At 36.1% G+C, this 21825-nt stretch overlaps 1 protein-coding gene across 1 annotated transcript in view; it reads left to right on the top strand.

Moving 5' to 3' along the window:
* Positions 1–21825, top strand: part of myo10l1 (myosin X, like 1) — a 48827-nt gene that overhangs the window by 18047 nt on the left and 8955 nt on the right. Inside the window, exons 2-24 of the mRNA XM_026258593.1 lie at positions 637–735; positions 9743–9901; positions 13606–13793; positions 14065–14199; positions 14278–14402; positions 14481–14494; positions 14720–14804; positions 14907–15013; positions 15126–15255; positions 16084–16202; positions 16313–16459; positions 16543–16643; positions 16821–16887; positions 17053–17145; positions 17246–17314; positions 17400–17482; positions 17573–17681; positions 17911–17991; positions 18080–18204; positions 18290–18419; positions 18551–18657; positions 19424–19700; positions 20722–21510. Of these exons, the coding sequence (XP_026114378.1) occupies positions 637–735; positions 9743–9901; positions 13606–13793; positions 14065–14199; positions 14278–14402; positions 14481–14494; positions 14720–14804; positions 14907–15013; positions 15126–15255; positions 16084–16202; positions 16313–16459; positions 16543–16643; positions 16821–16887; positions 17053–17145; positions 17246–17314; positions 17400–17482; positions 17573–17681; positions 17911–17991; positions 18080–18204; positions 18290–18419; positions 18551–18657; positions 19424–19700; positions 20722–21510 (3339 nt within the window). The remainder of the gene's footprint in view (positions 1–636; positions 736–9742; positions 9902–13605; positions 13794–14064; positions 14200–14277; positions 14403–14480; positions 14495–14719; positions 14805–14906; positions 15014–15125; positions 15256–16083; positions 16203–16312; positions 16460–16542; positions 16644–16820; positions 16888–17052; positions 17146–17245; positions 17315–17399; positions 17483–17572; positions 17682–17910; positions 17992–18079; positions 18205–18289; positions 18420–18550; positions 18658–19423; positions 19701–20721; positions 21511–21825) is intronic.

Below are 21825 nucleotides of genomic sequence, written 5' to 3'. Positions count from 1 at the left end.
TAAACAGTTTTCACTAAATAATTACAAAGATGTGGCAAGTGAAGTAACACATTGAATGAAACATGAAATATTGAAGTACAAAAGACCCTAATGACAAACATAACAAAACAACAGTTTGGTAATGGTAAAACAATATACTGTAGACTTTATACTATTTTAAAGTCACATTCTGAAAGATTTATATATATATATATATATATATATATATATATATATATATATATATATATATATATATATATATATATATATTTTTTTTTTTAAATCTATTTGTAATAATATGATCCTGTAAAAATCACCCAGTTTTTTCTGTGCTTGTGTCTCTTTATACTTTTTCCTTTATACATTATACTTTATAATGTGCTCTGAGGGTATCGGTTTGGCCTTTAAAATGAATCAGACTTTAGTGCTCAATGGCGTGTCTAAGCTTTGTGTGTGGGCATCTGTGAGTGTTTAGAAACGAAAAGCCACCTACACGTCATCCTGAAAGTCATACATTTCAACAGTGAATGACTACATGAAGATTTTGCATTTTATTGTTGTGTTTTATTGTTCTGTGGCTCTTACAAGCAACTGGGACATATAATCTGGGATTGTGCTGGTTTGTGTCTGACTGCATTTGTGTGTGTTTTGCAGGGTTCTCGAGTGTGGGTGAATCATAAAGATCAGCTGGTCCCGTCTACAGTGAACTCCTTTGGAGATGGGACCCTGGTGCTCACCACTGACTACGGGGAGGTAAGATTCACAGACTCACAGAAGCAAACACACAGATGTTGCCCTTTATGGCTGAATGGGTGTTGTGTGAGTCAGAGATTACGCTGGGTTAGTATTGTGCTCTGAATGTCATAATAACAGGGCTGAGGAGCTGTGTGTGTGCATATGCATATTTGTTTGTGTATGTCTGCCATTTGCATTTCTGAGGCTGAATTAATACATTCAACCTCCCATAACTGACAATGTGAAAGAGACTATATCATATAACCAACCATAATGCACTCCTCCATTCTACATGAGCTTTTGGCCAGTTCTGGTGCAATGATATATATGCAAATAAATAATCACAGAATAATCACATGATCAAAAGAGAGACAGAACACTCTTCTTTTAGTGCAGAGATGTCCACTGATATTTTACTGTCATGGTAACAGGGTGTCCTGCAGCTGGAGAAAATTTTACTTGACCTTTTCATATGATACCCAACAAGCTCTTCTAATTTTCTGTTATAACTGGACATGCACCATTTCAAACAGAGACTGAAAAATACCAGTAAGCCATTATAAGAAAATAGTTTTGCTTTGGCATTAGCTTCCTGCAATTAGAACATGCTAAGTTAAGTAAAACTAAAATTAGATAGATGTATATTTGATCTTTCTCTAAATATCAAATCCATGAAATCTGATGGTAAAAGAGTAATTATCAACTGAATTTTCTGTATATAGATTTACTATATATCATATCTCAACCACTTGATAGCTACTATGAGGCATGAAGACATAAAGATATTATACACATTAAGATTTATTGTGAATATGCTTTGAAAATCAATGTGTGTTGTCAAAAGTGCTAAGCAAATTAATTTAAGTTGACAATTTGATTTAAATCTACTTCAATTACATCCCTGGCCTACAGCCACTGAACAAAGAATACAGTGTTAAATTTCTGTTATATTGTCACATTTACACAGGATTGAAAGTTAGTCCAGTTAAAGCTTTAATTTGCACTGGACACCGAAGAAAGACCTCTTAGGTTCTGTGCATAGTTTATAATAGTTATAATATGTGCATCATTCTGTCATCCCCATATAGAAATAAAATTAGCAGCTCCTCTTTGTCAAAGTACAGTCAAGCTGCCAAGAATTGCATCAGGGACTGAAAGCAGTGAGATGGTCTCAATTCAGCACTCTTTAAAAGCAATCTTAGTTTGTTAATTAAATACATAATAATTAATGCAAATCACTCTCAAACAGTCATAGCTGTTTTGTCATTCTCATGACTATGAGCAGATGATGTGGGAGCCTTAATATATTTCCTTTATAAGTGTCTTTCGTTTTATTCTCCTTACATGGCACTATTACATTTAAAAAAAAATGCCAAGTAAAGATTATATTATCTCATGTAAAATACACCTGAGAGAGATTTAATTTGTTTCTACAGTAAATACCTTTTGTCAATGTTATGAAGTCTGTGCACAAACTGTGTCTTTCACATTTATATACAGTTCAGTGACCATAACTGCCTCTGTTTTAAGGTTTAATTGTAATCAAATGGTTGTATTAGCAGTTAAACTCCCACACAAGCACTCGCTGTGCTGAGAGAGGTAAGTCGTTTGTGATAGCTGTGGGTGTTGGAGCTGGCAGAGCTGTGATGTCAGGCTAATAATAACAGCTGTGCTAGCCTGGATTCTGCTCAGAAAGGGAGACTGCACAGCAGGGAAGGGTTATCTGTATGTACAGATGCATATAGGAAGCCTGTTTGCATTTGTGTTTTTGTCTACAAACATTTGTGTTTGTGGTGCTGGTGCATATATTATGTTAATTCATGTGCATGCGTAGTAGGTATGGGCAACATGGAAAGAATATCCTATGACAGCTTTTATTCAGGCAAAATCATGATCTTCAATTTCCTCACCATTCTTTTTCATGTTGGTTTTTATACTATTTTGCAATACTAAGCAGTATGGGAAACTCATTTCCATATTTAAAAACATGGTCATACACGGAAACAAAACATGAGAGAAAAAAGAATGAAAGATCACTGTGTTGATAAGACTAGTGGTGGACTCTGTTGAAGTCCTACATCTGTCATCGAGAATGACTCTTAAATGTGACTCTGTCTTTGAAATAAGATTATTCTGATGGAGATGGAGATGCATATGCGAACAGACATTAAGGATAGAGTCAGTTGACTAATAGTTATACTTACTGATTTATGATTTCATTTTTAATGATTCCCAGCGTCTTTGTAAATCACTTAAGGGGAATTCGCACTTGATATTGCAGCTACAAATGGGATTTAATTTTAGTGAAGTTTGAACTGACATGTCGCTGTTGGCAATGCAACAGATTTGATCAAAGTGCTTGATTAACTTTATGCAAATTGGCAGTGATGTCTGCCAATGTCTACAGATCATGTGATCGGCTGCAGCCAATGCTTCATTTGAGATCGCATTGACTTAATGGTTAATACTTTCTCCAATACCAGTATAGTATACAGACACAATAAAGTGATTTGTTAACGGATTTTACTAAAAAAGTGTAAAAAGTGTAGTACAATTGACACAAATTTCTGCTTGATATATTAACATTAACTTTAAAAAGTTTGGGGCAGAACTTCTGTTTGACCAACCAAGGGCAAATGGAGGGAGTGTGGTAAAAAACTATATTTTTGCAATTACATTTTGTTTGATATTGCTAGTTGTGCAAAAGAAAACATGCTGTTTCAAACATGTATACATTTCTTTATTCAATGAAAGTCAGTAGGTTCAATGACTTTCATTATATAGGCATAAACCGTAATTTTCTTCAGAATATCTTCTTTTGTGTTTCACAGAAATGAATAAGTGATATTTTTCCCTCCAATTATTTGAAATGGGCATCTAAATGAACAGAATCCCTAAAATGATTAAGACTTTCCAGTTCTACAGTTGAATCCAAGGCAGGTTCCAAAAAAAAAAAAAACTGCATTTCCCCAATATTTCCTGTATGCTGGTAACCTTGTTGTTTCATGCCCTGAACACCAGAGAGCTTGTGCTGACATGAGAATATTCAGTAGCATTCTCTGCAGTAGTTCAAACCCTCCTCCGTAAATCAATACACCTATCCAGCCTTCTGTTAGGTCTCAGGCAGCCTTTCCGGGAAACTCCAGCAGCCTCCATAATGTCATCCTGGAGGTCTTCTCACCCATTGTTTTGGCCCTAAGGTCTTGGTCCAAAAGGGTAGAAAAATAGTTTTGCATGTGTGGGGTATGTGTTTTGAAATGTCAGCTCTGTTGGAGAATGCTAAATTTTTCATGTGGATTTTAAGGCATCGTATAGTACAGGGCTCACTTTTATTCTCTCTCTCTCTCTCTCTCTCTCTCTTGTTTCTGATTGTGTTAATAATTTAGTTAAGAATGGAAGTGACCCCATTCCTGCAGTGGTTCTGACCGAGTTACTGGGACAGTATGTGTGCTATGCATGCCTGCATGCTTGTGTGGATTGTACATGTGAATTGAAACATTTTAAATATGTTCAAGAAAACACAACTAAGATATACAAATGTAACCAAGATCAAAATTTAACGATATGCAACCTGCTACGTTTTTGCAACATTATGAAAACATAAAAAATGTTGCATAAAAACAAACGCAATAAAAAACCTTTCCATAATTCAAAGCATATAAAAGGAATATTTCCCTCCAAAATCAACATTTGCTGAAAACATTCAGGCCATCCAAGATGCAAATGAGTTTGGACAGCATGACATCACTTGCTCACATGTATGCGGATAAAAACATCATAGTAACATAACATACAACTTCATTTCACACAATTCCAATCCCTCAGTTTGCATTTTGTGAAGTAAAAAGCTGTGTTTTCAAGCAAAAATTTGCCCATCCCCTGTTGTCCTCTCACATTATAAACAGTCCTCCTGATTCAGACAAAGCAACTTTTTCATTGAAGAAACCAATATTATGGATAGAGGACTTACATTTTAGCAAGAAGCAACAGTTTAAAGTTAAAAACATCTTGATGACTTTATTACAAACGTAGAATTTTCGCTTCACAAAACGTTAGTTGATAGACATAGATGGAGACGAGGATGGAGTTGTTTGGATTACTTTGTGGATTTTATAATATTTTTATCAGCTGTTTGGACTCTCATTCTGATGGCAGCCATTCCCTTCAGAGGATTTTTTGGTGATGTCATGCAATGTTTGTGTGTGTTTGTGTATGTATGTTCATTGGTGATGTCATGCAATGTTAAATTTCTCCAAATCTGTTTTGATGAAGAAACCAAACCATTCACATTTTGAATGGCTTGAGGGTGAGTATATTTTCAGCAAACTGACATTTTTGGGTGAACTATTCCTTTAAGGGAATAGTTTAAATGTGTTATCATAACCTTCTCATGACTTTAAAATGTTTTTGTAATGTAGTTATGCTAGCAGGGTTCTTCTGACTTTATCACAGGGCTATATTGTGTTGGTAGAGTTTGATTCCGTCATAGGTTGCATTGTGAGCCTTGACCTTTCAGGTTGAATTTGAGGATGTGAAAAAGGGCATTTATAATGTTAACCTTATCTTTTAAGGTTGAATAAGATTTTAAGTTAACGTGTTTGCATATTTTGTCACTATACCAGTAGTCCTGGTCTCTTTTCCTTTATTTCTCTGTACACTCAAATAAAGGTGCTTAAAAGGTTCTTTACAGTGATGGCATAGAAGAACCATTTTTAGTTCCACAAGGAACCATTCAGTCAAAGGATCTTTACAGAACCATCTCTTTCTTACCTTTTTATAATCTGAAGAACTTTCTTTTGACCCAAAGAACCTTTTGAGAACAGATTCTTCAGAAGATAAAGGTTCTTAATGGAAGCATTTAGACATAAAGCATTTAGCATTTTAAAGGGATAATTCACCAAAAATGAAACTTCTGCTATTAATTATGCACTCTTATGTCATCCCAAACATGTAAGACCTTTTTCATCTTTGGGACATAAATTAAGACAATTTTGATGCATTCCGAGAGCTCTCTGACTCTCCTGTAGACAGCAAGTGTCCTTACACGATAAAGGCTCAGAAACGTAGCAAGAGATCATTAAAAGAATCCATGTGACATCAGTGGTTCAACCATCATTTTCTGAAGCTACAACAATACTTTTTGTGCGTAAAGAAAACAAAAAATAACGTCTTTATTCAACAATTCGTCTCCTCCACGTCACCCTATAGGGCCATTTCGGAGAGTATCACATACGTTAGAGAGCTCTCAGAATTCATCAAAAATATCTTAATTTGAGTTCAAATTAGCTGGAAAAACTGTATGTGTTTTGTTTTTTTTTGTTTTTTTTGGTGGGTGTGTATTTGTGTGTGTGCCCTTCAGAGCATTGGTCAGTGAGTGAGTATCTACTTTCTTCTATTCATGCAGAGGGGAGTTTTCTGCTTCAGTGCGCATGTGTCACCTAAAGCATTCACAGGTTTGTTATAGGATTTAAGAACTCTGAGGCACAAAAATAGACTGTGACCTAAATTTGAGAAGTTAACTATAAGAGTTCACATGTAACTCTGAGCTACAGCGCTCGAAGGCGTCTCACTCACCCCCTCCTGAGGTGGCCTTTCTTTGTGTGGTTTTGTGTGTGAGAACTATTTGGAATTAATTTTACACTGTGAAACATCAGTGGATGAAAAAGCCTAATGAAATTAATTGTATTTAATATTTCAAATATGTTATTTTTTTATTGCATTTAATGGCATACATAGAAAAAAGTATGTCTTTCTTTTAAACTTATCATCGGTTAATTTTACACCGAGAAATGTCAGTGGATGAAAAAGCCTAATGAAATTAATTGTATTTAATATTTCAAATATGTTATTTTTTTATTGCATTTAATGGCATACATAGAAAAAAGTATGTCTTTCTTTTAAAAGACATAATTATATTCGCCAAGGATGCAATAAATTGATCGCATATAACAGTAAAAATATTTAGTATAATATATGGATTTATTTCCAATAATGTTATTTTAAACTTATCATCGGTTATTTATTCTCATGGTTTCCACAAAAATATATCTATTTTGTTAAGAAATGTTTATTGAGTAAGCATATTAGAATAATTTCTGAAGAATCATGTGACACTGAAGACTGAAGTAATGATGCTGAAAATTCAGCTTTGCCATCACAGAAATAAACTAATTTGGAAATAAATTAAAATAGAAACATAATATTACACAATATTACTGTTTTACTGTATTTTGTTCAAATAAATGTAATATTAGTATTCACATTAGAGCAGGGGTGTCCAGACTCGTTCCTGGAGGGCCACTTTCCTGCAGAATTTTGCTCCAACCAGCTCAAATACCTGCCTGGAAGTTTCTAGTATGCCTAGTTAGACCTTGATTACCTGGTTCAGGTGTGTTTAATTAGGATTGGAGCTAAACTCTGCAGGACATTGGCACTACAGGACTGAGTTCGGACACCCCTGCATTAGAGACTTTGAACAGCTGTTTAATTATTTGCATTGAAAAGGCTGGCATTTAAATAATTCAGTCACAAAACATTATTGTGACAAATGAAAGCATTGAAAATCACTTTTAATATTCTTGTCTTTATTTCCATATCACTGAACAACACAAGCCTGTCACTGGCCTACAGTCTCCAGCAGTTCAAATGGTCATCAGTCTGTCTATCATTTTTGGTCTGTGTTTACAGGCAGACAGATGTCTTTAACCATTAAGTTACATCTCACTGTTTTTCAGTGTCTCACTCCATGTGGGCCTTGTTTTTAAATTCAAATGTAAACCCCTGCATTCTGTTGCGCTTCTGTTACTCTGTAGGTGCAAATGTAGGTCACTGGTGCGTATAGTCTCTCTCTCCCATGCTTTTTTGCAGCTTTCATCTGAATCATGCAAAACAGCTTCAAACATCAAACAGATTTGCAGGAATATCCATGCGCTGAGTGGAGAGAGATGGAGTGGCTGTGTGTTTGTGTGCATGTGTGAGTGGGTGGGTGGAGAAAATGGAGCATGAAGACTTCCTCATCTCCTCTTTTCACTGTCTAAACTTACAATCATCACAGACTCACAACCAAACACACATTTCCATAGCTATCTAAATGGGGACATTACATAAATTGTTTTTACAGTAAATACATTAACCTAACCTTAACTGAAAACATTGTGCAATTGACAGCCTGAAAAGGAGGTTTTAGGAGATTTGGTCAGGTTTAGTTTGCTTCTGGGTACAATTTTGTCCTCAAAAGATGTAAGTCTACACACAGAGAACAAATCTGAGATGTGTCAAATCCCATTAAGCTGTCTGAACATTCAAAATGTTCAAATTTTTGTTTAGAATTTTTTTTTTCTTGATAATGCAAACTTGAAACATTCCATTTGATAATTTTGCACACATTATATACAATCTAAAACAAGTAGTAACATTTATAAAAAAAGGTAACTATAACATTTCTGGGGGAGTATAACAATCTATAACTAATGTTTTTGTGCTAATGTTTTGAGAACATCATATAAGACCAAATTATCAAAGAGAACATTATTAATATCTACAATTTGAACAAATATTCCATTATTGTTTATAGAACCTTTGTTCCTTTGCCAGAGCATTAGCCAAAATTCTGAGTATGTTCCCTGTTAGCTGTGTATAGTCATGTATGACAATTACTGTAAAGCTTCTAAAAAACATAACAAGAAAGTATAATAAAAGTATTAAGTAGACTTTTGTGATATATTTCAGGTCTTCAGTAGCTTTGACTGAATGTTAGAAATGTCCCTCAAATGTTATTTAAATAAGCATGTTAGATAAGCATCATGAGCTATAATATATATATACAGACACTTAGACAAACACAAAGGGATAAATACTAGCAAATTGTCTACAGGATATTATGTCTGTGCTCTCTCTACACCACTTACACTCAAATACACTGAAATTCTGTGTCATTTCACTCAAAATCAGGTTTGTTTCTTTATATTTCTAAATACGGTTTGATTCTGATCAGGATTCTGGAAGGTCAATGTCATTACCGTCAGTAGTATTGATTAGCAGCAACTGATTAGCAGTCTCAGTTCATAAACTTTGACCTTTCCTTCTTCAGTCTGTCAACCCCAATTAGCAGCATGTAACAGAGGCAAACATAATTATTTATTTGTCTTGCCCTCCAGTCCTGGGATATATGTACATGTGTGTGCACTTAAAAAGATTGTGGCTGATTTAATGGGTTTGAATAGAAACAGTTAATAAATCCATACCTGAAGTAAATGGTACACACACACACACACACACACATTAGTGGCTGTATTGATTTTTAATCTATCAGGCTCTCAGCTCTCTCTTCATGAACTGGGCTGTGCTCTCTGGTTACCATGGCAACGGGAGACAGGAGTGAGGTTTCAGCAGAAATGAAATAGACAGAAGGGCGGTGAGAATGTCTCTTCCTTTTGTTCTGTCCAGTCAAATAAAGCAAAGAACCTTTTTTCAAAGTTCATGTAATCTACATGGACATGTGTAATATCTGCAACAGTATCATCACCAAATTGCAAAGAAATAATGACTCTTATCAAAAAGGTTTCCAGAACACTTTTCTTGCCTGCAGACCCTCATTTTTGAGAAAATCAACAGTTGACGGTAACCACTGACATTCATAGTATGGAAAAAAAGTTCAGTGGCTATCAATGATAAGCTGCATATTACACAGGTGAAAACATGTTTAATGTTAACTCTTGCATTATTAAAAGTTTCCTTTTTGCTAAGTTTAAATAGGCCACTGTACTCTCTACTTTTCAAGCAGTGGCTGGTGGGTATAAAGGGTAAAGAAAGGCCTCAGCATGCTGAAACTCTACAGAACAGAAAAGCGGGAACCCTGCTGTCTGACTAATGCATTTTTAAACTGCAGGCATTCCCTTAAAATGGCCCAGGAAGGATCCTCTCCCCTTTTGTGATATACTACTCATGCATCTGTGTATCAGCATGCTTGTGCGTGTGGAAGCTGTGTTATTTTGTTAAGGCCCCTCTGTCTGTTTCTGTCTTTCAGGTGGTGTACCTGCAGCAGATGGAGGTGAACAGGGAGAAGGTGTCCCTCATGCACCAGAGCAGCATCGATGGAGTGGAGGACATGTCCACGCTGGCAGAGCTCCATGAGGCCGCCATCATGCACAACCTTCATCAGAGATACCAGAAAGACAACATCTATGTAAGAATCTCAGAGACACGTGACTGCACAAAGGTCCTTGGGACCTTATCAGGGTTATTCATGTATCTAACTTTGCTACAAATGTCTTCAGGCTTGTTCTGTCTCCTTATAAACAGTTAACACACCTTAGCTATTTTAATCTAAACCGCAGTGAAGTTCTCTATAATGTTATTGTTAAGCCATATGATATTTTTCTGCTTTTGTCTGTCTACTCTAAACTTTTCACTTTATCACAGATTGTTTTTATTTGTTGTATAAATAATCATGTCCAGGGTTGCCAGGTTTCCAAAAAACATGTTTTTTTGCGAGGTTCCTCTGATAAAACTCACATTACAGAGGCTAAATATTACATTATTGGAGTCGCTTTAACCCGTGGAAACAGTGTTAAAGCAGTTCACTTGGCAACACTGATCATGTTTACTCTAGCCTTGACAAGACTATTTTAGATGCAATTGTTTGATTCTTAACTGATTACTAAATTAAATTGACTAAAGCTAAACGAGAAATGTTTGGGATCAGCACGATTTTTGATTCTAAGTACTTTAATACTTTTACTCAGCAAGGACAAAAAGTCAAAAGTGACAGAGTGTAGAAAGTTTAAGATTTCTGTTTCAAATAATTCCTGGTCTTATGCAAATATTAAGCAGCACAACTGTTTTCAGTGTTGATGATAACAATAAGAAATGTTTCTCATTAAAACAAGAAATTTAAGCACCAAGCGAATATCCAAATGATCTCTGAAGTATCATGGGACACTGGAGACTGGAGTATGTAGTGTTGAAAATTCAGCGTTGCCATCACTGAGACTGAAAGGAAACCATTTGATTAAGGAACTTTCCTTCTTCAAGAAAAACATCTAAAACGACCAAACGAATACTATGTACTGTAAATGATAGCCCAAATGTGTAAATGTTTCAGCATCTGCTTTTATTTCCATTGTTTAAAGCAAGTTTATCAAATTAAATACCAACAGAGGATTAAAACTGCGCCTTGCAAGTGCTTAATGGACAAACTTTTCTTAATTAGGGAGTAGAATTTATGCAAAAATGAGCTGGGTTTTATTGTACAAGTGACTAGCAAAATCCACAAATTGACTATTAACCATTTGTTTTAAAATTAAACTTGCAATAAGGCTCTTATGTTGGTAATTCAACTCACTTTTATCATTCATACAGCATGTATGTTTAACACACTGTAACAGCATCTGTGTGTGTAAGAGATACGAAGCAAAAAATCAGGCCCGTAGGGCGTTATTTTTCAATAAATGTTATTTTTCAATAAATGTGTGCCACTATAGGGCTTACCAATGATGTTGACACAGAAAAGGGTCATGTGATCGGGTGGCGAGTGCATGCTGGAACCTCATTGGTCCAAACAGAGCCGTACAGTACATCCCAGACTGCTGGTTTAGAGTTGTAGTCTGGAGGGAATAATATGACTCACTGTCGGCATTATGATCCAAACATTCCAGTTTGACCTTTGTAGAATCCATAGAAATAGACTTTAAAGCCAGTAAATCCTTCTTTGTAAGGATTGACTGGGGCAGAGACAAGCGTACTGGAAGTTTTCAGCATGATTACACAGCTTTTATATGTCAGATTCTTTTTAATCTTCCATCATACTGGTTTTAACTAACCTAGAGCTATGGATAAAGTGAAAAACGTAACTGAGAATAGAAGCTTAAAAATATATTATTAAACAAAGATGTATTATGTGGTGTTACTGTATATTATATGATAATATTATTTTAAATTAGAGATTGTAAAGGGATAGTCGACCAAAATAAAAATCCTGTCATCATTTACTCACCCTCATGTTGTTCCAAATCTCTATTAAGTTTATTTATTCTGGAACATAAAATAGCATAATTTGAAGAATGCTGATATATATATATATATATATATATATATATATATATATATATGCAGAGAAAATGCATACAGGCTTGGAATGACACAAGGGTCAGTAAATTATGACAGCATTTTTCTTTTTGGGTAGATTATAACTTTAAGAAGCTTTTTTTAGGTCTCTTAATATATTTTTGATGCCCAAATCCTAAAGGTGTTCTAATCTTTCAGAAAAACTTTAAGCAATTTCCAGCATTATGACCAGACCCAATTAAAAAACTATTTGAATCAACTATTGCATAATGTCTGTCATTTAGTAGACACTATATCATGCAAAATAAAATACTGTTTTTTCACACATAAAATATATATCATTTATAATGGCACTAAATTCTGATAAGATGAGTCATCCTCAAAAAAAAAAAAAAAAAAAAAAGAAAATCATAAAATAAATAAACTACCTGTAACCACATCTAACCAAACATCAGTTTAAATCTTTACAAATAAAGCTACACTACTTTGCACAATGCCCAGACTCCTATAATTGATCAAACTGTTATTGTTTTAGTATTTCACCACAAATAAGTGCCATTTTTACAGGCACTTGGGACTATAAAGTCTTAGTCCCTGTGTCAGAGGTTATTACTGGCAACAGTTGTGAACATGACCTGCCCTGTTTAGTTCACTGCAGAGGGACAACAACATCCCATAGTCATCTACACCCAAAACACATCATGCAATCTAAACCCATTTCAGAGTATAGTCCAATAACCTGCTCGAACAAGTCAGATAATAGCTGTATGGTTGTTTATCTTGGTATATTTGTGCTGGTAATGAAATGGGAGACGCGGTATGATAAATCAGTCTAGTTCTCATATGCAATACAGGAAATTATGTATGGATGTCTCTACGATTAGCAAAGGTCAGTGTAATGCTTTTTATTAGTAGAGCTGGAATAAAATTTCCCTATCAGTGTCTGAAAATTGCTTATATAATGTACCTGTCATTTAAATAAATAATAAAACTGCATGCAAGGCTTCATTTGGCTGCTGTGTTGTTGATCTTGCTGTAGTGTAGACTGCAGATTTGTGTCATGCTCAGTGGAGTGAATGTGAAGGGTCTCTCTTATCCCATCTTGGTAAATGGATACTGTAATTTAACCTTCCCATGATGCTAGCATCTGAGGTTGATGACTGATAGCAGTGGTTATCTGATTTATCTGAGACACCAGGACATGGTCGACCTCAATGAGAATGACTCTTCTCTCTAGCGCCCTCTTGGGGCAGTAGCAGCAAAATATTTTTTGTAAGGACGAAACTGACACAATTTCAGATCCGCAGATAATGTACTTTTTTTTTCCATTTATGTAGTGTCCATAATGTTGTGTCTAGATGCGTTTGGCACCTCTCCAGGAATCCAGTAATGTCTCAATTTAATCTCATCACTGCTGTTGCTAAGACCAGTAAATCATATTACTGCCAGTCAGCATGGGTGTTGTTAGCCACAGTATATGAAAATTGCAATCACACACCCACACATAAACACATGAATAAAACCAGCATCTACTAATGCAGTCAATATTAAATGAGATGGATTTATGTTGTCACAGTGCTCATAGATAAGGACAAACATCATCCACAATCCCCTCACGACCCACTGGCACAACCAGCTGTGAAATATGACCGGATCACATACCAATTATTGAACCTCCTTTGAAATTTCCCTTTATCTGTGGGTATAAATTAAAATATACACTGATCACAAATGTGTGTACTTTTGTTTCAATATGCTGGTTTTATTGTTTTACTGTTCACTCAATACCCCTTAACTTACAGCCATGTTTTCTCTATCTCTCAGACTAACATAGGTTCCATCCTGGCAGCCGTGAATCCTTATAAGCAGATCAGAGGGCTGTATGATCTCTCTGCAGTGGAGCTTTACAGCCAGCATCATTTGGGCGAGCTGCCACCACACATCTTTGCTATTGCCAATGAGTGCTACCGCTGTTTATGGAAGAGACATGATAGCCAATGTGTGCTGATCAGGTAATATAAGACCTCCAAACACTTTATTTGATTTTGATAAGCAGACAAACTTGCAGAGCATGAAAAAATGCTTTTGGTTTTACGAACCATTGTTTGATATTCTCTATTTTACTAATCTCATTTGTGTTAAACCTAAAGACTGAGTTTGAGCAGTTTTGGCTTTAGACCTTTGCCACAACTGCGATCTGATTTCACAGCATTGCAGTTTCAATCAGGGTAACACAAATGGCATTGAAGGGCACAAATGAATGAGTGCATGTGTGTTTACCAGTGGTGAAAGTGGAGCTGGGAAAACAGAGAGCACCAAACTACTGCTACAGTTCCTGTCTGTCATGAGCCAAAACTCTGCCGGGACGCCCCCTACAGAGAAGAGCACACGCGTGGAGCAAGCCATCGTACAGAGCAGGTAAAACACATTCCTACACACACACACAGCCTAAGCATTTTCATGTGAACATACAAATCCATGTTTTTTTTAATGCAGCCCCATTATGGAAGCGTTTGGAAATGCCAAAACAGTCTACAACAACAACTCCAGTCGCTTTGGGAAATTCATTCAGCTTAATTTCTCTCAAAGCGGGAACATCCATGGAGGATGCATCGTTCACTGTATCCTTATCAGAGCACACATGCTTTAATACATAGTTTTGGATGTCTCTGCATTTCCCTTAATTTTTGGCCCACCAGATTTACTTGAAAAGGTAAACCTCTCTGTCTGCTTCTGACTTACCCCTAACTACCAGAAATCAATCTTCTATTAAACTTTAAACTGCTCAGAGTATAAAACAGGCCATTGTTCTGTTCATACAATTTGGCATTGGATATCTTGTCAAAGGCAGAATCACTCCGCCATTTTGCAGGGAAAGAGTGTCTGCCAAAGTGAGATTCTCGCCCACTCAGCATCTGTGATCTGATCTGTGTTCCAGAATCGAGTGGTAAGGCAGAATCCAGGGGAGAGAAACTACCACATATTTTATGCTTTGCTGGCAGGGGCCAGCAAAAGCCAAAAGGGTGAACAATGCGCCTGAGCACACGTTCACACATTCACAAATGCAGATGTGCCATCTTCAACCTAAATACACTGAATGATTAGATATGTCCATCTCTTTTTAGAGACATATTTTCTGGAAGACTCCCCTGAGTTATTTCACTACCTGAGTCAGTCAGGATGTGTGAAGGACCGCAGTCTTGATGACAAGCAGCATTTTGATGATGTCATGGTACAAAAAAATTGTATACAATTTTGTTGATCTGATAATTAACATTTTTGAGGTGGATAAAAATCTAAGTGTGGCGTGATGATTCATGCTCTTTTTCTCTTTTGGTCTGCAGGAGGCTCTGAAGGTCATGGAGTTCACAGAAGAAGAGATCAGAGATATGTTTAAACTGCTGTCTGGAGTTCTGCAGCTTGGCAATGTGGAGTTCATGACAGCAGGGGGCGCTCAGATCACCACCCAACAGGGTGAGAGGCGTCATTTATCACTTAGTAATACAGTAGAGCTAATAATTTGCTAATAATCAGATTACAGTTAATTTTTTATGGATTACATATTATTCACACAATGGCAGTAAATTATTCATACTTTGATTCACCCCAGTTTTTTTTTTTTACTTCTGAATGTTCCTTTCTAAATGAACACTTGAACATGAGAGTAATAATAATGCAAGTTATTAAACAATGGCAATGGATAGCTGTGAAATACTATGTCTTCATCACATCCATAAGTTTACTGGAAATTATTTCAAACCTGGAAGACTTCTGGCAATTAATGTTAAGTTTTATATGTTTATTACTGTTTGTTCATTCGATGTAGGGATTCCCAAGCTTTTGAGCTGAACCACTTTGATGTAAAAAAATTTGCTTGATGTACCCTTTAGTTTTAAATAATTTAGCCACATATTTGTATGTACATGGTTCTCTGATGTCAGTGTACACATTGTCACACATATTTTAATTTGACACATTTATGAATTAAATTTATAAAAATTCAGAAACTTAGTTTGGGAAACCCTGCTGTAATGTCATTTTTAATGCATTTTATGAAATTAATAATATTTTTCTTTTTTTCTTTTTTTTTTATCAATATGATACACGATAATTCCGTTCATGTCTATGTGATGAATGAGTTAGGTCAAAATTAATTCAAAAATTAGTCAGATTACATGACCTAATTTGTGTAATCCAGATTATTACAATATTTGTCATGTAATTTATAATCAGTAATGAGTTCAGAAGTACCCAGCACTGCTAATATGTGTTTGTCATTAAGTCTCTTCTGTTTTCCTGCAGTTGTCACTAATGTGAGTGAGCTCCTGGGTCTGGACAGTTTTCAGTTGTCTGAGGTTCTGACCCAGCGTTCCATGATCCTCAGAGGAGAAGAGATCTGCTCTCCACTCACAGTGGAACAGGTACAATCACACATTCTTTCTCATGTTGATATACCTACTTTTAAAAAACTTCTCTTTTATCTCCACTTTTTAAAAAATTGGCATTTTCTTTTATCATGCTTGATTGACAGGCAATAGATTCCCGGGATTCGGTTGCCATGGCACTTTATTCTCAGTGCTTCTCGTGGATCATCATGCGAATTAATCAGAAGATAAAGGGCAAAGATAATTTCAAGTCTATTGGAATCTTGGACATCTTTGGTTTTGAGAACTTTGAGGTGTGAGGCCACATGGATCACATGTTCATGCACAGACACACATTTTTATTGAGATCTAACCCAAGTGTTTGTTTGTTCTGAAGGTGAACCGTTTTGAGCAGTTCAGCATTAACTATGCTAATGAGAAACTGCAGGAATATTTTAACAAACACATATTTTCTCTGGAGCAACTGGAGTACAACAGGTAAAGACTGACAACCCTTGAGTGCCTGAAAGTTTGTTCTTTTATCAAATGTCTATTTTCACATGTGTAATGCATGTGCCAGATCACCTGAACAGTTATTGCATATGCAATTTAAGCATCTAAAAAGATTACTGTTAAGTTTGTACAAGTTGTGTGTACTAATATTGTGTGGTACAGGGAAGGGATTCACTGGGAAGCCATTGACTGGATGGACAATGCAGAATGTCTGGATCTGATTGAGAAGGTAAACCAGTTATGGTCAGCTATCAGGAACAGTTTGGTTTAATTAGTCCGACTGCCACATATGTATACATATATTTTATATCCAAATTTTAGTTTGATTATTTACAGTAGTAGATGTATTCAGCTTTGCATTATGTAGCACTTATTTACTGCTGTGTTTGTGCAGAAACTGGGCATGTTAGCTCTGATTAATGAGGAGAGCCGATTTCCCAAAGGCACTGACTTCACCCTGCTGGAGAAACTGCACGGCAGACACTCTGTGAGTTCTTATCACACAAAGACATAATGCTATTCAGCCAAGCATTTACAGTATAACATGAATGAGCTCAGTAAAGACACGAGGTTGTCTTTTTCCACAGACTAATCCCTATTATGTGAAACCCAGACTGGCAGACCATCAGTTTGGGATAAAGCACTATGCTGGAGAGGTATATGAAATATCCATCTGTCTTTATGTCTATTTATCTCACTGTCTGTCTTTTTTAGTGATATTTTTTGTTTTCCTTTTTATAGGTCTTATATGATGTGAGGGGGATTTTAGAGAAGAACAGGGACACGTTTAGAGATGATATACTGAACATGCTGAAGGATAGTAGGTAAGACGCAAACACAGAAATGCACAAGCTCACACACACACGGAGGCAGTTTTGTGTGAGTTAGTACTGTATGTGTGTGTGTGTGTGCAGATTGGATTTCATCTATGACCTGTTTGAGCAAGTGAGCAGCAGAAATAATGAGGAGACCTTGAAGATGGGCACAGCCAGAAAAAAGCCCACTGTCAGCTCACAGTTCAGAGTGAGATAAAACTCCTATATCAAGACTTTTATATAATAGATATTTTATATGTATATATATATATATATATATATATTTTTTTTTTATATATAAAATTGAACATGCTAAAGTGCGGCATGTTAAAACAATCAGGAACTAAGTCACTAGTCATTCAACCCTGTTTTTTGTTGACATTTCGCCTTTCTGACTGATTTAAAACATTTGATTGGTTGTCTGTTCTGTGTCTCAGGACTCTCTTCATGCCCTAATGGCCACTCTCAGTGTATCCAACCCCTTTTTTGTGCGTTGCATCAAACCCAACATGGACAAGGTGAGAGCAGTCAAATCAGCCAATACAAATGCAATTTATATTCCACACATATTATACATTTTAATAATGCTTTTTTTTTTATCTGAAGACCCCAAACAAGTTCGACCCAGATGTGGTTCTCAATCAACTGCGGTACTCTGGCATGTTGGAGACGGTGAAGATTCGCAGAGCTGGATTCCCTGTCCGACGCACCTTTAAAGACTTCTTCAGCAGGTGGATGTTAAAACGCATACAGGTGTACGATTTTTTTTGGCTCAGGTTTTCTTGCAGACTTTGATTTTGTGGTTGTATACATCAGGTATAATATTATTCTGAAGGAGAAGGAAAAGGCAACTGTGGCTTCAAATGGAGATGAGAAAAAGAAGAGCACAGATTTGCTCACACTCCACGACAGGACCAAAAAGGAGTGGCAGATTGGAAAGACCAAGGTGAGTGTCCTTCGACCTCTTGCTTTATCGGTTCTCAATTGATAGTTATATAGTGAGGTTATAAAGGTAGATTGTGTATGTGCACTTGTTATGTTTGATTGCACTAACCTGACATAATTTTTGACCCCAAGGTGTTTCTGAAGGAACCTCTAGAACAGAAGCTAGAGAAGCAGAGGGATGAAGTGCGAAGCAAAGCTGGATTGATCATACGAGCCTATCTTCTGAGATATATTGCAAGGTGTGTGTATTGTTTTGTTTTTGCACAGATTTACTTAGATTACATTAGGTATGGTTTCAAAACATTTTCAATACACAACATTTCATTAATGTCATCTGCCTCTTCAAAGCACACATATTATCTATATGGCCAAGCTTCAACCCTTTCCTGATGATTTTTTTTAATCATCTTGATATCTTTATAGAGTTAATAAAAACTAAACTAAATATTAACTAAATATTTAAATATACACTACCAATCATTTTTTGTGTTTTTGACAGAAGTCTATTATGCTCAACAATGCTGAATTTATTTGATAAAAAAATATAGTAAAAACAATAATATTATAAAATATTGTTACATTTTAAAATAACTGTTTTATGTTTTAATATATTTAAACATTTATGCCTATGAGTTTTTGGTTTTCAGCATTACTTGATGTCTTTAAATTCTTTTTTATCAATTAATTTATTCACAAAAATGCATTTAATATCATATTTGTTTTCAATGTGCCTGGCCCTTTACTTATCACATGGGTTGACTTAACCACAAAGTCCTGGGAAGTGCTGCAGAGAACAAATGTTTTGCTTTCTACTGCAGCCAAATAGCAAGGAAATAATGAATGCAAAACATACAAGAGCAAGTTTTTCATACTATATATATGTAAGTGCCTATACTTTACCTCTTTGTGCTCATATAGACATGACAACAAGTAGTGTCTTAGCTTTAAAATACTGATCTGAAAGTTACTTATTCTAAGGGAACTTGAACTGTGTACTCGCTACAGGAAAAACTTTAAGAAGGCTCTGGACAGCATTCTGACCATCCAGAAGAACTACCGTGCACATTTCTATCGACGTCGCTTTCAACGGAAACGCTCAGCTGCACTTGTTCTCCAGAAACACAGGCGAGGACAAGTGGCAAGAGGAGTCTGCCGCAAACTACGAGAAGAGAAGAGGAAGAAAGAGGAGGAGGAAAGGAAAAAGAAAGAAGAGGAGGAGAAGAAAACAGAGGGAGACCATGAAAAGAAAAATGAAGAGGAAAAGGAAGGAGAAAAAGCGGAGGTCAGTAACTTTAACATTCCTTTTAAAAGCTCATAGACCATGCATACTTGCAGTATATATATTTTAGGGCAAAAATCCGACTTACCCCCTAAAGTCACCGGTATTGAGATTAGTGTTTTGTTAAGGGTATTTAAAGTGATCAATATTTTAAAGTTAGTCTTATCTTGTTCCAAACTTTGAAACTTTCCATCATGAATATGCAATATGTATGTTTAGCTAAGCTTTTAAATGCAGGTTTGTCTGATTGATTGTATCCTGATTGATTGCAATTATTGTTGTCACATTGCTTTGTCTTTATTCTGTATGAGCCCATTTCTGTCACATATGAAAAATGGTTTGGTGAATAAAAAGTCATAAATTAATAAAGACATAAAAAGTCACAATTATGACAACACAAGGTGAAATGATGACATAAAAGTTTATTATTATACTAAAACTATGAAAATAAATAAAAGTTATTGTGACAAAAGTCATAAGTACGTGATAAAAAGTTGAAATAAAAAAATAATAGATATAAAAGATCTAATAAAAGTAAAATATATTTTTGTTATAACTATGACTTTTGATCTAATCTAGATTTTCTTTTTAAGTTTTGACTTTTAACTCATAATTATGACTTATGCCACATTTGAGAAATGCATTTGTAAACCTAAGTTATAATCTAAGTTACGGCATAAAATATTTATATAAAAAATGTAAAATTATGATACAAAAAGTCTAAATTAAAACACTCTTTATAAGATAAAAAGTCACAATTCTGAGATTAAAAAGGCATAACTATGACATAAAAGATTTTAGCATAATAATGACTTTATATCTAATAATTATAAATATGTATTATTTTTTTATGTGTAGAAACTAGGTTACCATGCTTTTCAACAACATTTTTAACAGACAAATTATAGAGCGACATTTTGTTCTTAATGAAAACATCAGACTTCTCCTCCAAAACAAACAGGTTTATGCACAACATCTACTGTCTAGTGTTTCTATATCATTCCTCTCTCCTTCTCTCCCTTAGTCTCCTCACTCATCTGTGGAGGAGCACCGTCAGATGGAAGAAATTCTGCGTTTGGAACGAGAGATTGAGCGTCTGCAGAGGAAAAGAGAAGATGGTGTGTCCCTGCTATGTGAGAGCTCAAGAGAGGAACTCCGCTTGCGGCGTGATGCTGAGGTCCTGCGTCAGAAAAAAGCTGCTTCTCGTGTAGCTACTGAATTCCTTGAACTGCTTGACACTGGAGGACCAGAAGTCATTCCTGGTGATGCTAAACAACCTGCCCCCAGACCAGCAGGTGCCACTGAGGAAGAGGTAGATGAAGGCTTCCATGCAGAGGAAGAGTGCATACCACTTCTCGAGTTCCCCCCTCCAGTGGAAGGTCCAGTGGATCAGGAGATCTTAGGCACTCTGCCACCTCCTCCTCCTGCTTTTGCAGAGGGCACGGTGGCCCCATCTGCACCCAACATTCCACCTGGGGCTCCTCCACCACCTCCTCCTCCTCCTCCACCACCTCCTCCCCCTCTTCCTGGCGAAGCCAAAAAGGAAGTTGGAAAGCCTGAAGAGGTTAAAACAGTAGCGGATGGGAAAAAGGAGGGAGAGGATGTGGATCGCACCAGCAGGCTGACTGCAGCAGAGTCTCTGCCAGACACAGAGGAACCCATCTACAGCGTGCCTGGGGATGGCGAATCAGACTATGACCAAGACGATCTAGAGGATGGACAGAGTAGCATTGCAGCGACGGACACAGAACACGCACGCAAGTCCACCTGCACCAACGCGAGCCAGGAGTCTTACAACCGCAGCTCAGATTCGGTGAGTTACACATGGAGAACATGTCCACAAACATTAAAAATGTGTCCAAATTGATATGTACAATGACCTTCCCACAGTGTCAGATTGGATCTTCATATATAGGGTGGTAGCCCTATTAAAGGGACAATTCACAGTACTATTCCTTAAGTTATCTTATGTTGGGTTCACATACAAGAAACACATTGTATATAAACTGTAGTAATCATAGAAAGACTATTTCCTTACTTATTCTTCTTTTAGATTGAAATACTAGATCAAAATCCCTATATGTCCCTCAAATTAGGTTTTGTCAGGTGTAGCTCACTACTGAGTACA

The sequence above is a fragment of the Carassius auratus genome, chromosome 6 (genome assembly GCF_003368295.1).
Source record: "Carassius auratus strain Wakin chromosome 6, ASM336829v1, whole genome shotgun sequence".
In the NCBI taxonomy this organism is placed as follows: Eukaryota; Metazoa; Chordata; class Actinopteri; order Cypriniformes; family Cyprinidae; genus Carassius; species Carassius auratus.
Note: the sequence above shows the minus strand (reverse complement) of the source record. Positions and strands in the feature narration are given on the sequence as shown.